Source organism: Podarcis gaigeae, assembly GCF_964106915.1.
Source record: "Podarcis gaigeae genome assembly, chromosome: 10".
NCBI classification, from domain to species: domain Eukaryota; kingdom Metazoa; phylum Chordata; class Lepidosauria; order Squamata; family Lacertidae; genus Podarcis; species Podarcis gaigeae.
In genome coordinates this window covers 34,165,344-34,177,518 of record NC_139686.1, presented here as the reverse complement: position 1 = coordinate 34,177,518, position 12,175 = coordinate 34,165,344, and the positions used below count along the sequence as shown (strand labels likewise).

Sequence of the window (12,175 nt, the reverse complement as noted above, 5' to 3'; positions counted from 1 at the left end):
CTAGGAAAATCTTTTCCATCCGGATAGTAGTACTCAGTGAATTCAATATGAATGGCTGGCATTTCTGATGGAAGGTACAAAGACTTTTTATTGCATGAAATAAGCGTTTTAGGAGAACTACGACACTGGTCAGCTGTAGAAACCTGAAATTAGGAAGTTCAGCATTTAGCAATGGAATATTTTAGATTTTGTGAAGTACCAAATGTGAACAATTACTTCTCTATTTATCATAGTGCTGGTATTTGAACATTTGAAAGTATTTTCACTGCTTTGGGAGCAGGGTTGTAAGTTGTTTTGTTACCTATCCTACTTTTCCACATATCTGGATTTATACCAAGAACAGTTCAGACATTATCAGCCTTAAAATGCTCAAAATTCTGAGTGCTAATTTCTTACAGCTGCCCTACTATATAGCCTGTTTTGTCCCAATATTGCCAATAGGCTTGGGGGGGCGAGATCAGTGATAGTTTTGATATTCACTGATGTACTGTAGTGATCAAACAAATGCCTAAATTACCCAGTGTTATAATGTTGGACTAGGGTCTGGAAGACCTGGGTTCAGATTCCCATTCATCAATATATGTACATTTTTAAAAAGGGTATTTATGTCACATAAGGGAGAATAAACCTAGAAAAGAACTGGTATTTTCTATGTAAATATTTTCTAAAATAGAAGAGGAACAGCTTAACATCCAGGAGCAAGGGTTCCTTTAACAAACTTGTACCATACCCAGCCAATTTCACAAACAAAATTTAGTGTGAAATCCAGCTATGTTTCCCGGCTACATTTCTACAGGACCCAAATAATTTACAAGACCCTGCGATTGTGAGGATGAACCAGAGTTAGGAGAAACAAGTAAATTAACACAACTGGAAGCCCATATTTGCAAGAGATAAACATTTTAATGCCCACTCGGCAAAGCCTGTGTCAGCTTTCATTAAAGTCAGCTTCTGTATCAAGAAAACTTCAACATAGTTGCAGATATCAACAAACAAAAGAACTGATATCAGCAATTAGTACTGAAATATACCTGATAAATATTAATATCTGCAAGTCTAACTACCACAGGGCTGGACATCAGTTTATCCTTTGGTTGCTGTGATGACACAGGGGAAGGCTTAGAGATTCCTCTAGGTATCTGTTCCTTGCCTGTAGGAAACAGAAGGCATAAAACCAAATTTAGCATTAACTCTCTCTCTGTCTTTGTACTAAAACACTACTTATAAAATCTCACTGCTGCATTATTTGTTGCCTTTGGTTGTAATTTTTGCTTTGTAAACTACCTAGAAAACCTTTATTGGGTAGTCAAAATATAACCTAATAGTGGAAGATAAATGAAATAGAAGCATGTTAAGTAAAAATCAACAGTATCAAAATTAAAACCAATTCATTTGCTAAATATAAATGATTGTTCTTGTAATTTGGGGGTTGCACACTTGCCATATCTGTGCAGGCTTTGGAATCTAATCAGCTATTTTCCTCAAATGAGTCTAAGCATCACTTTCTAAGAATTATTTTACAGTCCCAAAGGAATTAATCACAATGCAAGTGCACTATTCCTTCTGATGTACTGAAACTACTGGGGCCTATACCCATGAAATCAATTGTAAAGATTTTAGTAAAATATCTTTATATAAACGATCTCATATAAGTTAACAATGTATGCCATAATGTACCTGTTTGTATGAGCTGTGGAGACCCCTGGGGTGGAGATTTACTGGGAGAATCTATATTATGATCCTTCATAACCTGCTTAAGCAATTCAACATTGCCTTTGAAATCGTGTAATAATTCTTCTGCCCATCCACTTCTGGCTTTGGTAGCATCGCTAAAATGCATCCAATGGCTGCAGCTCTCATCTGTAAGTATGACATATTTGGACAAAAATTAAAAATAATTTTAGAAACATGCTATTAAGTATATTTTAAAAAACTCCTTTAACTCTTTTATTTAAAGCATGTGCTTTTCCCCCAGGTGGTACTCAGGGGTATGCAGTACTGGCACTTCTTTTTTGTTGTTAAAAAGTGTGGCACCTACTGTAGCAACTTCATGGTGAGTACCGGCACCTACCGTATTTTTCGCTCTATAACACACACCAGACCATAACACGCACATAGTTTTTAGAGGAGGAAAACAAGAAAAAAAATATTCTAAACAAAATAGTGGATATATGATTTTTGTGGTTCATGCTGTGGCCACAAACATGTGATCTGACAGTGAGTTTGGAGTAGCCCAATGCAAAAATCCTGAGGATCCATGTGGATCCATGCTTTGTAACCACGGAGGAGGAAAGGAAGGGGAACCATGGATCCTCTGCTCACGACTGCAGCAGATCCCCCCCGCCACCCATAGGCATTCGCTCCATAACATGCACAGACATTTCCCCTTACTTTCTAAGAGGAAAAAAGTGAGTGTTATGGTGCAAAAAATACGGTATTTTTATAGAGAAGAAGCACTGTTTAAAGCCATTTCAAAATATTCACAGTCTGTAAATGTGTTCTCCATTCATTTGTCTAGCTCTCTTTTTCAAAGCCACATAAGCTACCACCTCCTTCCCCCAGATTCTCCTCCCTGTGGAAATGGAAGATCACTCCCAGAGGCTTCCGCATCACTAACACAGGTGGTTCTGGAGTGATCTTCCATTTTCTGGTAGAAGCAGCAAACAACCAAGAAGAGAGCTGAAAGGGCTTAAAATGACGTATGAGCAATGCTTCATTAATCATGCTAGAATTTTAATCAAGACCTGCCACTTTGATCAGTTCAATTAACTGATTAATGCTGCAGCCCAAATTTTGACATATGCTTTGAGAGGTAAGAATTTGAGCTGTGACTCAAAGACCCCGATGGTGTTGCTTGGCAATCCTACAGGGCTAAGACTACACACACAGACACACACACAATTTCAGTCAATAACCAGTAGATAATATATCTTACAGACTACTGAGAATGTAAGTGAAGTGCAGAGGAACACTAATTTTAAAACATATCTAAGCATATTTTCAACAGGCAGAAAGCAAGGTGCAATACCCCTTTTTGCACAAGATACTGAATCTGCAGCATCCTCATTCCATTTCCTATTATATTAAACTACATGCAAGTAGCTTAATACAGTACAAAAAACATTTATTTCAGGATCATACTGCGAATTAATTTTGATCAAATATGACCGATAAAAACAACCACTCAGCATATACTCTTACCTGCTTTGTGAAAAGGGTAGTAGTCTACAGTTAGTTGACTAAAGGAAAGCTGCATAGCACCTCCTGAAACATGCCTGTTTGCATCTGCAAAATAATACAATGCTTAAAAATACTGCATATGTAGTGTTTCTTATTTGTTTTGATGGCAACTTTTAAGACAACATGCTTCCCTTCTTGGGAAGTCTCAAACTGCTTCACTATGAATACCTATAGGGAAACGTGACTATATCAATGCACATTTCATGCTCTGTGCTATTGAGGACCAATTAGCATTCAACAAATATTGCGTAAACCTGAAAGTGTATGAACACAATTGACTAGTAATATACTGCAATCTATCTTCTGACAGCCATAACAAAAGACTAGCAATGTGAAACAGCGTAAAGGAATCACACAAAACACTTACCCTTTTCCTTAGCGTGAATATCATCACATATATGCAGGTCCAAGTGGGAAATTGCTAGATGATAAGAAGTTTCCTTAACATCAAAATCATTGAATAATTTCACAATTGCATCATTTTGATCACTAGTGGCTGAGGACTGCTGTGTTTTCACCTGCTGAGAACTGGATGCAGGAGCAGAACTCTGGAAACATTCAAATATATAACTTTAGCAAGAGCCTCACCACAAAGAACTGGGGAAAAAATCTCAGAGTTAAAAGAATTCCCATAAATGCTTGATGTTTTCATGTTAAGGCAAGCTTTCAAATGTAGCATCTGAAACACACCTTTAATCATCAAGGGTGTATGACATTTCACTGCTATCCAAACTAAAAAGTTAGGTGCTTTCAACAAATCTAAAAGCATTTCTTTTCATACTTGTTTCTTAGTCATATACTGATAAACATGTGGGACAGATACCAAACGTCTCCCACACAATCACCCTGTTCTTTGGAAGCTCCTTCCTCTCTTGCCTGGCCAATAATTTGAAATTACTGTATTACTTCATGGGAGTAATTTGTAAGTGCAAAATTTCATTAAAGGGAATATCATTTTTTTAAAGCAGCATTTGATTCCCCCCCCACCCAAGTATAAAAGCTTTACTATGCATAATATAATTTAGAGGCAGAGAGAATACTACAAATACATACAAGACTGTTACTCCTAGGGCTACCAATAGATCCTAACACAATCTTAACTGTGCAGTACTGTACATATTCACTCAGAAGCCCCATGCAGGCAAAATTTCTGAGGCTAAAATTATGTGTTTGAGTCCCATTAGATAAAACAAACATTACCTGAAAATATACCTACTAATATTAGGCTACAATAATGATTGCTTTCCTTACCTGTGTGGGTTCAGAAGCTAGACTTTGTCTCTGCTCAGCTGATTTTTCAATAGCTTCACTAAGAGACTTAGCGTATTGGACCATAGCTTTCAACTGAGAATCAGTTAGAACCCACAGCAAGTCATCTAGTATTAGAATCAGTTTAGATGACACCACGTTGCAATCCTTTAACTGTTGTGAAGAGAAAAAGTAAAATTGGAATATTGGTAACACTGATTTTGATAGAATATATTTTATATCAAGATTTGGGACTACAGTCAATGATTTTTAAGCAGAAAGCAAGACTTAACAGTAGTCATAACATAAAGCAGAAATCTTTATTCAATTATTTTTGTTCTTTTGTACTCCTGCTGAGAGTGACCTTTTATTAGCAGTGCAGTAAGAGAAGAGGCAAGCTGGAATTTGCATCATTAATTTACACAAGTATTTTTCAGGAGCTTAATTTAACAAATATATACCTAATCAATTTGTACCAAGAAATTTCATTGTTAAATCTATACCCCACCTTTCCATTAGCTAGGATTGTCATATCATATTTAAAAAGTAAATTCGTGACACCAGCAAAGTTGTTGAGCAAAATTCCCCAGGACATGTCAGGGAATTTACATATGACAAGCCTACCATTAGCATGCTCAAGGCAATTAACAAAATGAACCATACAATACAGTGCAAAATAAATATATATAATAAACCTTGTGATACATTATAATCTGAAAATTGAAAGCTAGCCTCCTCATTCTGATGACATCCAATGTTGGCAGCAAAGATGCCAAACTGACTCCCACCTGTTGCAAGACTTTGTTTCTCATGATAGTAGAAAAGTATTGCGAGTATGGAAGATTACTATCCTCCATTATCTATGACTTAACAAGCACAAATGAGTATACCTGTGAATAAAGGACTACAAGCTTTAGGAAGCCTTGGACCACTAGCTAATCAAACCTTGTGCTCATCAGTAATCCTGCCCCTCATTCCTGTAATCAAGTTGGGTATGAGAGGTACTACAAACAAGGTGCTTAGGGGAAAACCTCCAGGGCCCAACATAAGCCTTAGAAATCCATAAAGCAGCAAGCTAGCTCGCTCGCTCTCTCTCTCTCTCTCTCTCTCTCTCTCTCTCTCTCTCTCTGTGGTTCTTTTCCTCTCCAAGCTCCGAGGAAGGCAGGATATCTCACCAGAAGAAAATGGTGCTAGCTCAAACATGTCAGCATAATTGTGGATCCTGCTTGTACAATAATCTTCTATGTTTTAACTAAAATTTCTACCCATTTCATGTCAAATAGAATGTTAAACAAATCTAATGCTGAACATAAATATACATATTTTTTGCAGAATCTCTCCATCACCTTTGCCATCATTAATGAATATACAAAATCACCACAAAGCAATATTACCCTTCTTTTAAGTGTGACCCGGATTTTGGACTGGTTAGTAATGAGGCGAACTGGAGCACTCATGATTTCATGCTGAGAGCTTTGGATAGCATCTGCTTCTATTCTGATCATCTGCCAGTTGATTTCTTTAAATGTCAGTACCTAAAATAAAACACATACCCTGATTTAAAATATCTATTTGAGAACTGTAAAAAGGCAGACTTGCTTCCCTAGATCCCACAGGCCTGTTGACTTGTCACATCTGAACTTGGGTTCAATTTTCTACCCTTCATACTTTAATTGTTGAACAAAAAAAAAGGTTTCTATTTAAATTTGCAACTTACTTGGAAGAATAATCTCATAAATCAACGAAAAAGAAATTGACATCAAGCTTCCGTTATTTTATTTGAACACGTTTGTATCAACTTTAAATGGGTCAGATATATAATAGTCAAACCTATATTTTGCAGGTTGGGCCAAGTTAATCATATCTAAGGCCTGTTGAAGTCAATGGAGCTAGGGCAGGCAGAACCAGCTTCCTTTGGTTCCAAAAAGTCCCTTTTTATAGTTATGCTTGGTGAAACACAGTATATTTCTGAATGTTTATACTAAACACATATTATGCATTTCAAAATATACATTTAATTCAAAGGCATGGTTTCACTTTCAGACACAAAGCCAGGGACATGCCTATTGTAACTATTCTTTAGTTTCATAGATAAATCCTCGCCTGAGCACATTTTTTCACTGTATAAGCATGTTGCCCTTGTTAAACATAAAGGAAGATAATATGGTATCTAGTATGTTCATCAGTAGCAAATAACTAATAGCTGAAGGACTGTCATTCATACTTGGCTGTATCCTGCTCCATGATCCCTGCAACTGTACATATATGAACTTTTAAAAGCATGAATAGGAATTGTTCTTTAGACATGATATGGTTTCCAGTAGACTGGCTAGGGTCCACAAAAGCCTTCCACCCCACTTACACTTCACTTATCATGTTTAGCAAGGGCCAGAAATAATGAGTCATATGCCAAGTATGCAAACAAAGTCAGCAGCAACTATGCCAACTAAAGGCCATGCCATAATGGTGACAGGAGTCTCAATACGGCAAGTTGCTATTAAAATAATGTAGGTTTAATGGTAAAATTAAAGCAAAATATCCAGGTTAATATTATTGATTCAACAATGCTACAATAGGAATGTGGATTCTGTAATGTGGTTTTTTTCTTTGTATAAAAGAAAATAAACTAGTTACAGAAAGAGAAAAGAGAATAAAATAGCTTGTTCTAAATTTAAAGTCAGCCTTACCTCTCCACGCTGAGATTCTTGTAATCGAGTAAACCTTAGATCACCATGTTCCCAGTTTGCATTTACACTATATATTCTCAACTGGGAGAGTTCAAATGAAGCATTGAATGCTTTTGCTCCAATTCGGATTATAATGGAGTTTACAGAAACAGATATTCCTTCTACAACTTTTTCAGCAAAACCATATCCGCTGGTGAAATAAAATGCAAGCATTTAAAACAGAATTTCAGCATAGATTTAACAGCTACTGTACTTCAAATGAAGATAAAACTAGCACTGAAATCGCTCAGAGACCAATAAAAGAAAAACTTAGAACAGATCATAATCTGGGACTATGTAGACCAAGAGTCAACACCCCTGTTTTAGCTTCTGCAATTGAGTGCCAAACTAGAACTACAGGAAGATCACCTTGAAAAAGTAAGTGAGATAATACGTAGATATGATGTTCTTTGCCACACTGCAATGCATCCTAAGCATTTGGGACAGAACACCACGAACGACATTCCTTCACACTGAGCCATTTGCAGGGGTGGGTAGAGAGATATGAAAGAGCCATATACCGGTTTGCCTTTCATTGTACACCACCACAATCCCCAAACACTATTATGATCCAGTAAGGCCCCTTTGTGTAGGTAGAGTCATAGCAAGGCTGTTTCCCCCTCCACAGACAATGTTACAAGCTATATTTAATTCTCTCCAAAGCTTTGTAAGTGCAATGTGGAGCTGATAAAGGAAGAGGCGGGGTCTTTTTATCACTTACAGAGAAGACACACATGAGAAATAAGTGTCTATTTCTACATATAATCTTTGGGTCGCTTCAAGAAATGTGAGCATGAAACAGATAACATGTGGACTACTGACTAGCAGCCATTTTCCAGTAATCACAGTGACTTGTAAAAATGCAAACACAGTTATGGAAATCACTACTGGCCTCTGTGGGCTATACTTGCATGCAGCCCACTTCACACCATGGTTTCTCCATGTGATCCTTTACACAGTGGGGGCCACATGGAAAAGACATGCATAAACTGGGCTTTGATTACCTTTATTCTACAAATCTAGCTAACCTAACCCAGCCCTTCTCAAGCAGATCTGCCATTTAGCCCGCTTTTAATTAACAACTATATATAAGCCTATTCAGTTTGTTTTCCTCAGCACTGCCTGCATATGTAATGCTTGATTCTATTGCAGCATTTAAATTATGACTGACCTTTGCCCTGATGCAGTTGCTATAGGCGATGGTCCATTAGGAGGGCGTGGTTCTTCACATGTACTCATTTCCATTATTACTTTATCCAGTGACTTTAGATATGCAAGAGAAATTTAGAACAATTGAAATATTTTACATTCAGTGACTAATTAATTTAAAGCCATCTCACAGAATTAAAACTTAGAATGAGAGTACATGAAAATACATGACAAAACATTTCAGAAACAATTTGGCTAGTTACTTTATAACACTTTAGAATCATGTAAAATGCAATGGGTTGTATCCAATCACACTGTCCTCTTTGTACAAGGCCTTCGGTGCGCACAATGGGATTTCTTCACCTTCTGCAAGCTCCCCATATCTGTTCTGGGTTTTTTCCCAACCCTCTGGGGAAGATTTGGGGGTCCTGGCACAAAAGACAAGGAGGTAATTCCTCAGCTGAACAGAACAACTTCATTGGATACAACCCTGTACAGTGGTACCTCGGGTTAAGTACTTAATTCGTTCCGGAGGTCCGTTCTTAACCTGAAGCACCACTTTAGCTAATGGGGCCTCCTGCTGCTGTCGTGCCGCCGGAGCACGATTTCCGTTCTCATCCTGAAGCAAAGTTCTTAACCCGAGGTACTATTTCTGGGTTAGCAGAGTCTGTAACCTGAAGCGTATGTAACCTGAAGCGTATGTAACCCGAGGTACCACTGTATTTGTATTGCCAGTAATGGCAAAATGTTCTTCACTCCACTAGCTATTACTTAATGCTTTCAGTATGATTTCAAGGAAATTACAAATGCATCACCATTCTAACAAAGTTAATTTGGGAAGCTGAATTCCATACTCACCAAACAGATTGGATGTGTTTTCAATTTTGTCCATGGTATCTGCAAGATAAAATAAAAACAAAATCATTAAAGAAAATATGGCATCATCACCAATCTGTTTTGAAAATGCTCAAAGCAAATGTGAAATCTCATGTTGCATATAACAATACACATACAAATTAAATGTCTCATTTATACCTTTCTGCAAGCCTAAAACCAGACTTGCCTCTTCTTGTTCATAAGGACTGAAGTGTTTGCAAACTTACCAAATGAAGTCAAAACAAAATGAATTACACTACAATATAAAAAACCTATAATCTGTGACACTTAAATTAAGAAAACCAAAAAGGACACACAAATCTGATTCAGTAGGGATCAGTTCCATACACTTTACTACATATATCAAGAGACTGTGTGTCCATGTATGCAACATGTATGCAATTCCCTTCACCTAGCTTCTGAAGCTAACATGGTGTAAATCTTATCCAGAGATATGCAAACTAAACAAAAAACTGCTGTATGCCTATAACTCAATTCACCGTCAGAGTAATCACCACTGTTAGAAGCAAGGGTGCTGATAATCTCACCTATATTTGATAGTGAATGCACAGACATTTTCCTAATCCACAAATTACTAGTATATCTTAGTTTTCACATCCCCACATTCACCCTCCATTCTCTAATGGATGGTGACCATGTTACGTACTAGTCTGTCCATTGCCAGCACCATAGCTCTAGAAAAAGAACACAGCAAATAAAAAAGCAACAAGGGAGGGGAAAATAAACACCTGCAAAAGAGAAGGGGGGAAACAGACACCATACAGCTATATGGGTAGAAGAAGCTACTGGGGCTGTTAATCGATTCCCTCCACCCGAATTTTTATTTGTACAAAACAAATTGTAAATCCTAATCTGATCTGATTCAGTCTGGACTAATCCGGCTCCTCCCCCTGGAAGAGGAAGCAAAAGACTTCTGAGGACCCTGCCTATCCCATCCAGAGGGAGAAGTCATCCTATTAACCAAATGTCCTCCAATCCACTGTGGCAAACTGGTGCCAGGAAAATCACTTACTCACCCTAATAGATGCTTTGTTGCAAAAGACTTTGTTGATGGCAAGCCAAGTGGGAAGATCCAGCATATTCTGAAGCACTTCTTCATCAAGCTCTAAATTGGTTAGCTGACCTTCACCTTTTAGTGTGCTCAAGTTGATTTTGTCAGGTGACAGGTTTTTGGTGAACCTAAAACAGAATATCAACACTGCAGTGATTTCACATCAAAGCAATTACTCAGCTTACAATTGATGAACACCTAAAACATCTAAACATATACAAAATTAAAAAATATTTTAAAATATATCTAATGGGATTTTATTTGTGCAAAGCAGCTTTGGGCACAGTCAAGTAAATATCAAAACATCAGAAGACACCAACGTGGTTTGTCTCTTGACTACAACAAGAAGTCTGAAGTTCATATTTGAATATAACTCTACTCTTCCCTTTTAGTTTAAAATGGTTCATTGACCTAGGCTATTAACAGACTTTGCCTGATGAAGACTTTGCCACTAATAATGGCTTGTGCTCCTTTTGGAGATGTCTGCTGTAATAGCAAGTAGCCTATATCTGAATGTCCCCTAGGCAGTGAGGTTTACCCCCAACTGCTGCAAAAATAGGAGTTATGTCTGCTCTTGACAACAAATGAAACTTTGATGAATTAAAAGAGAAAAACTACCTAATGAATTTTTTATACTATTTGGTCACTGTCAAATATTCAATAGCTTATTGACAGTATTTGACTACTATACCACCCCTAAAGCAAAATCTAAATTCTGTTATTGAAACCTAATTATAGTCAGATTCTGATCTCTTGGGTGTATTACTTTTAGTTACAATATTTTACACTTTCACATAAATTTTCCATCCTGTCTTCTCAAAACTCTTAAGTTCTCTTCCCCGCCAACCTCTCCCAAAATCATTCATCTTCCTCTCAGACTTTTCCTCTGTTGTGAAAAAGCTTTTCCCAGCAATCTCCAATTACTGTAGTAGGTATATAGCAATTCATTTAAAGCCTGGCTGCTTTGTCATCCTCAGGTGCTGCCAAACACTGAGATGTTTTGTTTGGAAGGGAAAAAAAAAGAGATTACAGGAATAGTTACCCTAATTGAAAAGAGAGAAGGAATAGATTTTAACAGAGGATATCAAGGATGCTATTTATGGAAGGATAATCTGTTAGCAGAAAGTGCCAGTGAACCTATAGGGGTCCAGGAGATTTTACCCTCCCAAGTGACTGCTGATGCCAACACAAGTGAGAAAAGAGCTATAGCCCAAAATAAATCAAAGCAGTAATGAAAGGGGGGGGGGGAATATTAATGTTTGCCTCACAGAGGAAGCTCAAAAGCAGAAATAAGAAATGATCTGAAACAGGGGGAAATGGGAAAGTAGACTAACAAAAGAAAAGTTCCATCAATGAGTGCCTGATTAATGAAGAAACAGTGAACAAGCAGAGAGACAGAGGGCTGACAGAATTCTAGTGATGGAATACGAAGCATTGAGAATCGAAAACAGATTCATTGACTGAAAAGGATCCTGTGCCAATTTTCAGTAATACAATATCCTTTTGAATGCTACACAGCTTCAAAAATCAGTAGTTCAAAGGCATACCCACAACATCTCTATTCTATGTTTGGGTAAAGATATGGCTCTGAAACTAGAATGAGGGAAAGCCAAAAAAGCAACACAGCCCTGAACTCTTAAGTCTTATAAGAGGCATACAAGGAGAACACACAAATAGAAATTGAAGGAATGCAAAGAACCAAATGGAGATGGGAGAAAAGCTGATTAGCCTGCCGGAAGTACAGATATGCAGTAATCCTGTCAACTTGGAATGTAAGTCTCATCACATGGCCAACATCTTATGGAGGTAGTACATTTATTTATTTAAACATGGTCCATGCAAAAGTGTATTTTGCATCATCAGG

At 37.4% G+C, this 12,175-nt stretch overlaps 1 protein-coding gene across 2 annotated transcripts in view; it reads right to left on the bottom strand.

The window, feature by feature from the left end:
* The window catches only part of BLTP3B (bridge-like lipid transfer protein family member 3B), a 35,379-nt gene that overhangs the window by 15,552 nt on the left and 7,652 nt on the right, over positions 1-12,175 (bottom strand). For both annotated transcript variants that reach the window (XR_014555206.1, XM_083698552.1), the window contains exons 2-12: positions 10,277-10,439; positions 9,222-9,260; positions 8,386-8,477; positions 7,176-7,365; positions 5,883-6,023; positions 4,492-4,662; positions 3,608-3,788; positions 3,202-3,285; positions 1,678-1,860; positions 1,032-1,150; positions 2-143 (exon numbers count right to left, since the gene is read on the bottom strand). Coding sequence is in view for 1 of the 2 variants with exons in the window: in XM_083698552.1 (XP_083554678.1) it covers positions 2-143; positions 1,032-1,150; positions 1,678-1,860; positions 3,202-3,285; positions 3,608-3,788; positions 4,492-4,662; positions 5,883-6,023; positions 7,176-7,365; positions 8,386-8,477; positions 9,222-9,260; positions 10,277-10,439 (1,505 nt within the window). In the remaining variant the exon portion in view is untranslated. The remainder of the gene's footprint in view (position 1; positions 144-1,031; positions 1,151-1,677; positions 1,861-3,201; positions 3,286-3,607; positions 3,789-4,491; positions 4,663-5,882; positions 6,024-7,175; positions 7,366-8,385; positions 8,478-9,221; positions 9,261-10,276; positions 10,440-12,175) is intronic.